The sequence below is a fragment of the Ochotona princeps genome, chromosome 5 (genome assembly GCF_030435755.1).
Source record: "Ochotona princeps isolate mOchPri1 chromosome 5, mOchPri1.hap1, whole genome shotgun sequence".
Lineage (NCBI taxonomy): Eukaryota > Metazoa > Chordata > Mammalia > Lagomorpha > Ochotonidae > Ochotona > Ochotona princeps.
Genome location: NC_080836.1, coordinates 99,414,294 through 99,427,585, shown reverse-complemented (window position 1 = coordinate 99,427,585; position 13,292 = coordinate 99,414,294). Strand labels below are relative to the sequence as shown.

Sequence of the window (13,292 nt, the reverse complement as noted above, 5' to 3'; positions counted from 1 at the left end):
TGCTGACACCTTGGCAGGTGGGTTCTGGGCACAGAATGTTGGTGACTTACAACTCTCTCAGTGTGTGTGTGTGTGTTTTCCTGGCGACACTAGCAGATGGAGACAGTGTCTTGGGCAGGCATATGGAGGCCCAGCCCTCCTGCATGTGTGTTTAGGTGGTGACCTCTGGGCCTAAGCAGTTGATGACACTCAGGAGCCTCTGCCTGATGAACTCCTTAATGTCCTGATAGCTGCTGTGCTCTGAGTAGGATCACTCTGTTCACCATTGCTCCCTGGCTTCCCTGTACACACCCACCTCCCTTGGGAGTACATCAGGGCATCACAAGAATTGATAGCAACTCTGGAAAGCTTGCAATGTTACCAATGTTGGTTTTTTTTTTAGACACAATAGGAACACACTTTTGTGATCGTGCTGGGTGCCGGGGCCATATTCAACACCTCACCTGGATGGAGCTTGGGCATTCTGAGACTAGACCTAAGGAACCAGAGGCCTCAGAAGTGAGGGTTTCCCCTGGGAAACCTTCCCTGTAGGCCGTTCCAATTTAGCACTCCTCCCTCACATATGCCACAATGAGCACAAATTCCTCTTCTGGCTGGCAGATCAGGAGGCCAGGTCTTGCCCCTGTGCCAGGTATGGATGTGATGTTCTTCTCTCTCTTCCTTAAGGATACTTGTCCCTGAAGGGTCCTATCCAGCACTGATGAGGAAGGCTTCCTGCACAGAGACTGAGAAGGACCTAGAAAGACGGGCTTTCTAGACTTTTCCTCACAGACTGTTCCTAGGAATGGCACCATTTTTGTCCAATCACATTTCTACATCACTTTTTATTTCTTACTAAATAAACCTCTCTGCATAAAAAGATGTTTCCTTTGGCTCCTCATTCCTAAGATGCTTGGGTGATGCACAACTTTGATTGAACACATTTTATCAATGTTTGTCATCTGTCCTCTGTGGTGGGAGTATGAGTCATGAACCACATGAATATGAGGAAGAATATTGTCCTTTTTTGCCTCCCAAGTAAGGGGACGAAAAAACAGCAGAGCACACTGGAGCCCATGCATGAGGTCCTGGGACAATGATGAAAAACTACCCCAGCATGGTAAGAAAGATCACCACAATCAGCTTTCCCAGATCTCAGCTCCTAGGACCTGCTCCAGGGTGAAGAGGGAACATCTCATTTTCTCTTTCGTATCCCACTTCAGATTTAAAAAAAAAAATCATTTGTTTGACATGTTCAACCATGATGACAGCTGTGGTTTGTGTGTTTGTGCTTTCTCTTTCTTGTCCAGAGATGGTCTTTGTCTTCCGTAGTCTCCTTGTGTCATGTGTTTTGTTGACAAGAAGAGAGATACAAGGTAAGAACAGGAGCATACACTCTGGTATCAAGCAGTTGGTGGGGCAGGCCTAACACACTGGAGACTCATGGTTTTCCTCTAATCAGGATTTGTTCACATAATCTTTGCCTTCGTTGTCCAAGACAAAAAGGATGAGGTCCTCCTTTCATCAGAACTTGTGTGCTGAGAACCTGCTTGGTTCCTATCAGCTCCCTTTCAGCCCGAGAGCACAGGTGATGCCTTGAGTCAGCAGGTGAAGAGGCTGGGAAGCCAGGCAATCTCTTTGGCCTCTACAACCTCTGTGGCATTTGTTGCACGAGAGCCCTTCAGGTCATGCAGGACTGTGTCCATGTCTTCCTCAGGTGCTTGGTTGTTGCTGGGAAGCTTTGCTCCCAGTGTTGTCCATCTGGTTTGACAGGTTTGTGGGAGAGTAGGGGTACCCTGTGCACACACACTGTCCTCCAATTGCAGTGAGCATGAAGTTCTCTGCTTTCATGGTCTTTCAGGGGGAAAATCTGGATTTATTTTGGAGCAAATAGGTTGGCTGTATTTCAGAAATGGTGAGTGCCTTCTCATTTGCAAGGGTGTGTTTGATGTTTGGCCTTCAATATTGTGATGCTCATTTGTTACTCTGCTTTCCCTCTTGTGCACAGCCATGGGTATTGTTCCTTGAGTGAGTGTCTTATTCCTAGTGGTTGGCTTGACTTTCTGGCTGTTGTGGGCATGCACAATATCAGAGCTGTGTGTGCATGACAACTTGAAGTCTGGGAGTTCGCATGGGTCTGTGCAGAATCAAATGTGTGTGTTCCCATTTCTGCCTAGTGTCCTCACCATCAAAACGTAGGGTTTCTCAGCTGCTCTGTCCTTGAGGCATCCTTGTGGCAGCACTGGTGCGCTTCTTCTTTCCTCTGGCCACCAAAATGCCTCAACTGGCTCATTCTCTGCCTGCCAGCATTGGCATCCCATATGAATGCCAGTTTGTATCCTTCTGGCTCTCTAGCTGTTGCCTGGGAAAGCAGATGAAGATGAGAATGAATTAAAGCTTTGGGATATTGCATTGTGTGGGAGACGCGTAAGAAGCTCCTGACTGCTGGCTTTGGATTGGCTCAGCTCCAGTTGGTGCACTCATTTGGGAAGTGAACCAAGTCATGGAAGGTATTTCTCTCTGTGTCTCTCCCTCTATCTATAATCTGCCTTTCCAAAATGTAAAGATAGGTAGAGTTCTTTCATCCTGGCCCTTGTCTAAATGACTGGCACAGTTAGCACTGGTTTGTGCCAAAGCCAGGAGTCTGAAACTCCATTGGTGAGTTCCACAAGGCTGGCAGGCAGGACTCCAACCTAAGCACTGTGATATGGGGCATGGGTACCCAGGCAGTGGTAACTGTGGTATTCCTAAATTGTTCTCTAATAAAGTATATTTTAAAGGTTTTCTTTAAAAAAAAAAAAATTCTTGTATACTTATTTGTAAGTGAGAGTGCCTGTCTGTTTCTGTGGTAGTTGAGTTGTACTGCTGTCTGAAGTTGTCAATATCCCATGGTAACTTTTTCAAGTCCCAGCTGCTCTACTGGATCAGCTCATGCAGCATTCCAACTCTTTTTCCATGACAGTTAAGGAACCTGCCTAGGAGAAAATAATTCTATGCCTGGACTCATCCTTCATGAGAAATATAAAATTGCTGTGCCCTGACAGAATGGATATTTTACAAATTCTTTGTCATGGAGAAGAAACATGAGTGAGAATGGTTCACGAAGAGTTGTAAAAATATTAGTTGTTTATTTATCTTGTAATCATCAAAAAAGCAACAGGAGGAAAAGAGTTGCTACCAGTTCCATATAAATGATCGCTGGAAAAGTCAAGTAAAGGCTAAATTTAGTAAGTACTTGAAGTCAGAGGATCCAGCAGGAAGTGCACACGTGGCCATGTGAGATGTGGCTGTGCTGTTTGCATCAGCAGCCATGGGGAAGTAACAGAGTCTAGGTCAATGCTCCCAGAACTGGTATATAAGGCCCTCTCCCAGCAGGAGGAGCATCACACCTTCCTCACCTCTCCTGAGTCCTCTCTCCTCATCTCACCTGAGTCCTCTCTACTGACACCATGGGTTGCTGTGGTTGTGGAGGTTGTGGTGGCTGCAGCAGTGGCTGTGGGGGCTGTGGTGGCTGTGGCAGCTGTGGGGGCTGTGGCAGCTGTGGCTGTGGTGGCTGTGGTAGCTGTACCACCTGCAGGTGCTACCGGGTGGGCTGCTGCTCCAACTGCTGCCCCTGCTGCCGCGGCTGCTGTGGGGGCTGCTGCAGCACCCCCGTGGTGTGCTGCTGCCGCCGCTCCTGTAGCTCCTGTGGCTGTGGCTCGTGTGGCTGTGGCTCGTGTGGCTCATGCGGCAAGGGCTGCGGGAAGGGCTGTTGCCAGCAGAAGTGCTGCTGCCAGCAGAAGTGTGGTTGCCAAAAGCAATGCTGCTGCTAGGAGAGCTGGCCTGACTGTGGTAGTGTTTGCTGCGATGTCATTTGCCCTTCATTAGTAAGCTTTGTCCCCTGACTCCCAGCTGATTTTCCTTTGACCTGCAAGTCACTCACATGCAATCAAGGTCTATGGATTTGACCCTCTCCTCTGTCACAAGTTATACCCGCTAATTCTAAATACTGATCGTGCTTTATGTGAAAAATCAGAACTCTGAAGACAAGGGACCGTGCAGCTATTGGACTATTTTTCTGGGTCTTGCAGCTCCCATAGTTCTTTTTCTGTGCTGTACCTTGTGTGTCATTTCCACTGTCTTCTTATATCTAGCACTTCTCCTGGCTTAAAATTAAATGTACAAAAGAATGTGCCATCAGTTTGTGAATGAAGAACTGTTTTTGTTGCTGCAGTGGTTGATTCTAGTTTTATTTACTGTCTTTTGTCTTGCTATGAAAAGACCATTTGTACTCAACAAATTCATTTAAACTAAATAAACTGTTGTTGGGTAAAATTGCTCCTATTGTTGGATTGGTTTATTTTTTTATTATTAATTATTTTGCATTATGTGACAGTTTCATAGGCTCTGGGAATCTCCCCACACCTCCCCCTTCCCCTCCCCTCCCCCCTGGTAGATTCCTCCACCTTGATGTAGTATTACAGTTCAAATTCAATCAAGATTCTTTCCTTGCAAACATATACCAAGCATAGAGTCCAGCTACTTATTGTCCAGATGGGTTGAACGGTTTCTTGGGGAGACCATTTCTGGTCTGAAGTTAGAGCTGGTAGAATATCATCACAGTCAATTAAGAGTCCCAATATAACATCAACAGCAATTTGCAATATTATGGAATTGACATGGTTTTGAGTAACCAGTATGTTAAAAAAAAAAAAAAAAAGCAAGTCCTAACCACAACCTATGATTAGCTCATTGACATTTCAATTTTAGTTTATATACAGGACCGGCTGCTATATACCTTAAAATGGCTATAAGGTACCATTCAGCTGTCTCGTGTCTATTTCCTTTTAGTATTTAGCCATTTGTTGTGTTGAAGTATAATTTTGTTTATTTTTACAGCCAAGGTCAGGTTGCAATGTATCATAAACCTAATGCCCAGGGCAGAAACAGTGCTTCCATTGGAGCAGGTTTCCCATGGCTCCTCACTTATCAAAGTTCAATTTTGTCCTGTGATGACACTGATTTCTTTGGAGTCAATGGAGGTGACAGTCTTCACTCCAAAAATGCCTACATCTTACTTGCACTTTATAGATGACTGCAGGAAAATTGGCAGGCGTTTTACCCCAAATCAGTACACACTTGAAAAGGACAATTTTAACACAGATATAATATTGTATCCAACCTGCCAACAATCTTTCCTTTAATTCCAATTGGAAATATATGGGCTTGCTCATTAAAAAAATTAAAAACTTTATCCCAGAGGTGGGTTTTCAAGATGTCGTGGCCAGGTCAAGCTAGCAGATGCTTGTTCTTTGGACTCCATGCCAGGTGGGCTCAGTGTCCAGTGCAACGAGCAACACCAAGGCCTACACCTAAGGCTGAGGCCCCAGTTTCTTCACTTTTCCTCTCAGATCAACATTAGAAATGATGATAAAAGTGTAACTTTATAATTGCCAGTTCCCAAGAGTGATTCTCCACCTTATTCTGACATGAACAAACAAAGCATAACATGACCAAGGACCTCTCATTCTATTCATATCCCTTCCTGTGCAAAAAGGTGAAGTCAGAAACATGGGAATAAAGACTGAAGTGGCTCTTAGCCAAGCCAAAGCAAGAGCATGAGAAGAGCATGGGATTCTCTTGGTTAAGACCCAGGCAGCTGCTCTTCGTATGTAACTACGAGACTACAGTCAACCACAGGGAGAAGAGAATCCATACACTTACACAACTCAATGTCTACCCTTAGTAGATTTATGCAATGGAAGAAATTAATCTGATTTTGTGATATATCGTACATCTGTAGAAACAATCGTCTACTTTTAGTCTACTTTCAGTCACTTTGCTACACTTATTTTTTTTCACAATGATAATGTTCATACTTTTTATTATTTAGAAAATAAGTTATATTTCTCCATCATTTAAACAAAGAACAGGCCTGAGTCTCATGCCTTCTGCACAGCTTTTACCATCAGAGGAAGTTCTCTGGGGAAGACAGAAAGGGGACACTCAGAAATGCCAACTTAGCAGCCTGCATACATCTCCCAAGTCTTCAGCACAATGAATTCCTTCCCTGCGATCTTCCTGGACTGTGATTGGCAGGATTCACTCTGGAATTACACTGCGATAGAACTTACAGAACTTGATGTTCTGGTTGCTGGATGCTTTCTTAAATACACTATGGGGAAACAACTTTATTCATCAAACGAGGAAAGTACAGAGCTACTGCCTTCATGTTTTGTTGAGAGAAAAACCAGGTCTTAAATAAATGGCACAGAAAATAATTTTATAGTTCAGAAAAAAAGCAGACAGTGTTTTCACCAAAAGTGTTCTACAGGTGATCCCAAGTCACAGAAAAGACATTCTATTAGTATCCTGAAAATAACACTGACAACACTCAGAACATAGCTGGCCTTTTACCTCACAGACAGCAACCATGGCTTCCAAGGAACCGGTTCCAACCTTCCCTTCATTCACTTTATGCTTTTCTATACAAGTGTCCTTTTCCCAAGTGGGCTAGAGACTCCTTCATTTAAAAGACCTTGAGTTTATCTAATGGCATCTATACGCAGGCTCATATAAAAATGTAGTAAATTGCAACAAATACATTGGCATCACAGGAAAACAAGCTTTGGGGTTGGAAGTGAACACAGTAGCAGTGCTATCACCAAAGAGGGAAACATCACCAGCATCAAACACCCAAGTCCGTAGGCATCCCTTGAGATCCAGGTCAGACCTCCATCTCTCTTCAACTGTCAACTGACATCTAGAGATAACATAAGGAGACTACAGTCAACCTCAGGGAGAAGAGAACCCATACACTTACACAACTCAATGTCCACCCTTAGTAGATTTATGCAATGGAAGAAATTAATCTGATTTTGTGATATATCGTACATCTGTAGAAACAATGGTCTAATTTTAGATGGCAGAGCATCTTGAAAAGGCAAGACAAAAGGGTGAGCCCTTTTCTTTTAAAGAAAGACAAAATGCAACTATCTGTGCCATGGACTGTTGGTCCAACCCAGTGCCCTGGTACCCTAGGAATTAAAGTCTCCACATGAACTACTGAAATCTCCCTGCCTTCATTTTCCTCTTGCCCACTTGAGAGTGAAAAGCCACATTTAGGGGTGAGCTCAACGAACTGTAAATCTGAAGACAATCTTCTGCATTGATTAGTAATGACTTGATTAATTTGTAAAATTCCAAGAAGTCCAGTATCTTTTAGCGTTACAAAGTGTGAAGAATAAGCTACATTTGTAGCTCTAAAAGTCAGGTCACTTGGAGGAACAGCATGAACTGCACGTTGGAGCTTGTAAGAAATGCCAATGTCAGACTCCAGGAATGGGGTTGGCCACCTGTGCTTACAAGCTCTATTGGTGGCTGATTCACGCTCAAGCTTGACCAAGTTTGGATTTTATAAACATAAGGAAGAAAGTTATCTTGCATCTTAGACCCTTCAATTATAAAGAGCACCTAGTACACTGTTTCTATGCCATTTAAAAAAAATTATACACCTGAAAGATAAAGTTAGAGAGTGGGAGACAAGGATACATGTATGGAGAGAGAGGAGAGAGAGAGAGAGAGATCTTTCATCCCCTGGTTCACTTCCCAAATGGCCACAGTGCCAGGGACTGGGCAAGCTGAGGACAGGAGCCAGGAATTCCATCCGGATTTTCCACATTAGTGCAAGTTCTTGCACCATTTCCTGCTGCTCTCCCAGACACGTTAGTAGGGCGGAGGATTGGAAATGGAGCAGCTAGAACCTGAAAAACTTAACTTGTACTACTATTTTGCATTATTCACCCACTTTATTACACTTACTTTGCCTGCAGTTTTCTTTTTTTCACACCTTTTTTAGGCCTCTAAGCCGATGAAGCTAATTATTCTAAAAGTAGTCTCTTTTATTTTAAAGGCTAAACCGTCTGCTATATTTACGTAATCATAACCCCAAATATGGTGTTTCCTAAGAATAATCTTCTATTTCTGAACACGCATATCTCAACACGCATGAAATTTACATATGAACAAACAATAAGTCAGCTCTCGTTTACTGAGCTGCAACGCCCAGCTGGGAGCCAGGAACTGGACAGCCTTTCCCGATGATGGCCAAGGCCGCAGTAAGAAACGTAATCACCGTGTTTAAGTTCCCAGATGCTGGTGCCTGTGCATCCCTCCTCCCCTCGGTGATCAGGCTTGCCACTCTGCAAGGACTTAGCCTGTCATTGGTTCTTTGACAAGAGAGTAAAGTAAAAAAAGAGAAAGCCTGGCTTTACTGCAAGTCCTTTTAGCATTTCCCAACAAAAAAATAGGAGGGAAATAAGCTTAGACAAAGACATTTTTAACAAAGTTTTCTTAAGTCAGATACCCAGTACCAAATGCACCCAAAAAGGGGAAAATGGGTAATACGGGAGTGTGACCACCTGACCAACTCTAGAAACTTCCATTTTCGCCAACACCAAAGAAACCCAGTCAACTCCCCAGGCTCCCAGGAGCACAGACAGCAAGCACCTGCCCAGATTAGGGTTCTAGAAAAGCAGAATTCAATCCTGTTGGGGTAATCACAATTCTTGGGCTAGAAATTCTCTTGGTACCATCTCTCACCTGAGGACAAGTGGAGAATTCAATGAACAACAACAACAAAAGAAAAACTGCATACTAACAACACGGAAACAAGTTCAAAACGGTACCATTTATCATTTCTCCCCTCCAAAAATGATGAATAATTACCTAAATCCTGAAACTTCTAAAATGCAGATGAAGAAAAACTAAGAGCTACATAATACACACATTGTTCACATCCACGCATCAGCTGCCTACACACAGGCAGACACTGACCCTCTGTGACATGGGTCCAGTGCACCAGAAAGGCTGATTGTAGACACAGAGAGGCTTGCTACGAAGACCTGTGTGGACCTGTAATAGCTGAAGAGATTTTAAAAAAATAATAAGTAGAATAAAATGTAGAAGACTCCCTTCACCTGGCTACCAGATGATTGTACACAAAGAAGAGTACTTCAAGAGGTTCGTGGTGAAACGAAATTACAAGAGTTTTCCTGTGGTACAGAATTCTATGTATATAGCTGTTTTGCAATGAATAGTGGTTCCTGCAGGTTAGGGTGGTAGGATGGATCTTTGTGATGGGATAATTGTTTTGACTGCGGTGGGGGCTGTCACTCAAACACACGTGTGACAGAATTGCATTAAAATATACACAAATGAGTGTGTATAAAAGTGGTGAAATAGTCAGTAGAAAGTCAGTTTCTCCCTTCTGCTACTGGACTACAGCTGTGCAAGAAGTTACCAATGGGAGAAACACAGAGAAGGGTGAAGAGGATCCTTCTGGATTATTTCCTAAAACTATGGATCTATAATATTTCAACATAAAGAGTTTTTTAAAACACACAGCAAGCATGTCTGCATTAATCTGGCCTCTGGACTAAGGGAGCTGTCTAATGTCCCTCTCCTCGCTGCTAAGGAACTGTTACGAGTCCTCTGTCCGGACTGTCCCCCTGATCATTTATACAGGTGAGTCCCTGTCCTCTTTCACAAATACCCCCCCCCCTCTTCCTCTTCTTCCTCTTCTTTCTCTAATGAGAGTTGCATCTGCTCTGCCCATTTGTTGTTCAACGCCATGTTCCTGGATCTTAAAAGGTACTAGGAACATACTGAATTCCCATTGAATGAATACAGGAAACCCTGGGGCCTTCTCTAGGCAGCCCTCAATCCAATTATTCAGTTACTCCTCTCTGGTGCTGCAGGACCTTGTTACATGATCAACTTAGTTTATATGCCAGTTTATTGTATCTTGACATTCTTGAAGGCATAAACCATGCTTTTGTTTTGAATTTTCAGATCCTGAGTACATGGCATCAACTAATATTCCATGAGTATCTTTGCTGTCTTTCTAGATGATTTCAGAAGCTCATGTTACTAAGAATTCATTCAAAGCCATTTATAAGGGCCTGGCACGGTAGCACAATAGCTAAAGTCCTCACCTTGCAGGCACCAGGATCCAAGATCGGCGCTGGTTCATATCCTGGCTGCTCCACTTCCCATGCAGCTCCCTACCTGAGGCCTGGGAAAGCAGGAGAGCATAGCCCAAAGCCTTGTGACCTGCACCTGCATGGGAACTAGAAGAGGCTCCAGGCTCCTAGCTTGGGATCAGCTCAACTTCGGCCATTGTGGCCACTTGGGGAGTGAACCAGCAGACAGAAGATCCTTCTCTGTCTGTTCTCTCTGTATATCTGCCCTTTCAGTAAAAATAAATAAATGTTTTTTTAAAAGCCATTACGAAACCAGCAATAACATGTATTGGACTATGTCTACATGAGGCCCACACGTCAGACAGGGAAGTCCTGACACTTTCACTGGAGTCTGCAATTCAGCTGTGTAAGTCACCTTGTGGCAGTGACATGCTGACCAGGAAGCTCACAAACCAAAGTACTAAAGCTGCAAATACACAAACGTGTCTTCTGAAAGTACTTGGCATTGCAACCTTGAAAAAAGCACAGGCCCATCTAAAACATCAGAGTGAGGAAATCCTCACAGCCAAAGGGTCAATTGTGTCCAAGTCAATGACTTCCCAAAGGAACAGCCAAGTGATCTCTGGGATCTATCAAAATTTCACGTTAACAGAGCAAGTGATAAACACTTGAAGGAAAAAGTTATCTTGAAATTATACATTTCCTTTATTAGTCATTGCTATTGTAAAATGATAAAAAGTATATATATATATATATAAGTATATATATAAGTATATATATATATAAAAAGTATATATATATATATAAAGTATATATATGAAAGGAGGCCAGCATTGTGGTACAGTGAGCTAAGCCACTGCCTGCAATGCTGGCATCACATATCAGAGTGCTGGTTTGAGTCCATGCTACCCCATTTCAATCCAGCTCACAGCTAAAGTGCCTGGGGAAGACAGCAGAAGATAGCCCAAGTACTTGGGCCCCTGCGACCCAGGACAAGACCAGGATGGAATTCTTGGCTCCTGGTTTCAGCCTGGCCAGACCTGACTGCTACAGCCATCGGAAGAGTGAACCAGTGAATATAATCTTCCTCTTTCTTGCACCCCTATCTCATTTCTGTCTCTTTCTCTTTGCTATTTTGCATTTCAAATAAATAAATAAATCTTCAAAACAAAGAAAATCATACTGATGCTGTTAAAAACATTAAAGTGCCTCCCTAATTCATGTAGTTTTGTTATTGAAACTTTCATTGCTCATTGTAAAAAAAGAAATACATATAGTGGAGTAAAACAATCACAACAAAGCAAAGACAGACAAACAGGCCAAACAGTTGCTGAAAGGAAAGAAATCTTTACGAGTATGGACACTTAGTAACACCTTTTGGCTTTCAGCTAGCTTTGCATCCAGAGAGAAGCTTGCCTCCTCCCCAGCGCTGCATGCTGCGCTAGCCCACAATGGCCGTACCGCTGTACCAGCCCCAGGAGGCAGCTCAGGCTTGAGCAGGAACAAAGCAAGAGCAAAGAGTCACACCTCTTTCCTGGGACCTCAGGTCTTCAAAATAGCTTTTGACTATTCTTTTCTGAGCCCTGACACACGATAAAGAATTAGAAACTAAGGGCCATTGAAGAACACATGAAACAGGTGCCTGGGCAACACTGCCAACGCAGCAGGTAGGACGAAAATTTCCATCAAACCTATCTCGATGGGATGTCGGTCTGAGTACTTTTACTTGGAAATAACCAGCCCTGTAATTGTTCATAACACTGTGTATACTGTGTGGGAGGCTGTAATTGCCACTGGCAGCTCTGGGAAGTCATTTGAAAACTTATGTCAGAAAAGAGCCATGATGGTCTTGTAAGACTGATAGATGAAGTTGGATCAGAAAGATCAGAGGGGTAGATGGTGTTCTGTAGGGAGACCCAATAGGTCATTGCAGAGATCATATAAAACAAAGCCTTGAGAGCAAGGGACCTATCTCATCATTTGTCCCTTTCTTTCTACAGGAGAAGGAACCTTGGAACAAGGTGGTTGTGGGGAGACTGGCCTAGTACACATCACTGTGCAGCTATCTTCTTGTCAGTAGTCATTGGACCTCTGGCAGCCTCCATTTATTTCCTGCAAACACTGCAAATGCTGGAGGTCAGACTCTCCCATTGTGGGCATTGTGGGCACTGTGGCACAATGGGTTAAGCCACCAGCTGTGGCATCAGTATCACATATGAGCTCCGGTTCAAGTTTTAGTTGCTTCACATCTGATCCAAATTCCTGCTGATGAGTTTGAGAAATGAACTGAAAACGGACCAGTCCCTGGGTCTTAGCACTGACAGAGACCACCAAGCCTGGCCAAGCCTGTCTCAGCCATGACCATGGCAGTCATATCAGATTATGAGCCAGGGGATGGCATATCTCTCTGTAACTCTTAACTCTGCCTTTCACATAATTCTTTTGAAAACATTCAAAAATTATTTCAATTATTCTAGAAAATCATCCATTCTAACTAAAAAGCATTCCCTGGGAATATGTTCATCAAAGGGATTACTTATTTGTCCAAGGGGATATAAATTGTTCTTTTTAACTGACTGGATTGAAGGTTTAATTTTTGTTACCTTTATACATACATTTAATGGAGTTATTTCAATTAAATTTGCTTTCATGGTCAGTGGTTAAACAGATAATGCCAGAATTGTATAAGCATATAAACCCAAATATTTTTCTAATGTTTACCTATTTTCATCCACTTTAAAAGGCAGCGCAAGAGATGCATGAGTGGATGGAAAGACATGGAAAACAGCTGAGAGAGACTTCAGCTAGGCAGAAGAGGGAGAGAGACTTGAGCAGGGCAAAATCCTCAAACTCCATCAGGATCTTCGACATAGATAACAGGAAACCGAGCATCCATGCCACCACCCACCGGCCCCCAGGATGCATTAGCAGGAAGGTGGTGGATGTAGGGGTTGCGCTCAGCCCTTGGTTTTTGTAATACTGCTATGAGCAAGTTTTTCAGATTAGGTACATTTTTATTCCTCTCAGGTACATGTCTGCAATGGAATAGCTGGGTTCTCTGGTAGTTTCCAGGGAAGAGTCCAACTGATCTACAAGGCAAATGCATTATTTTACATCTCCACCTACAATGCGTGGGATCTCCACCTCGCCACATCCAAAATTTGTAGTTATCTTCTTGACAGTAACCATTCCAGTAGGTATACTGTATTTTGCCATGATTTCGCTCTTTATCTACATGCCCGTAGTCACTAGTGGTGTTGCACATTTTTCCATGTGCCATTTGGATATTTGAATATCTCTTTAAAGAAATATCTATTCTGAAATGCTAAGTTTTGCTGAATTTATTGAATT

At 43.2% G+C, this 13,292-nt stretch overlaps 1 protein-coding gene across 1 annotated transcript; it reads left to right on the top strand.

Moving 5' to 3' along the window:
- The first annotated feature begins 3,428 nt into the window (after positions 1-3,428).
- On the top strand, positions 3,429-3,791 carry LOC131480331 (small cysteine and glycine repeat-containing protein 7-like). The gene has a single exon (XM_058664280.1). The coding sequence runs from the start codon at positions 3,429-3,431 to the stop codon at positions 3,789-3,791; it is 363 nt and encodes a 120-aa protein (XP_058520263.1).
- Positions 3,792-13,292: the final 9,501 nt, after the last annotated feature.

Bases quoted from the DNA above. Each gene is read 5' to 3' on its own strand.
- LOC131480331 (XM_058664280.1), top strand. From the start codon at position 3,429: ATGGGTTGCTGTGGTTGTGGAGGTTGTGGTGGCTGCAGCAGTGGCTGT.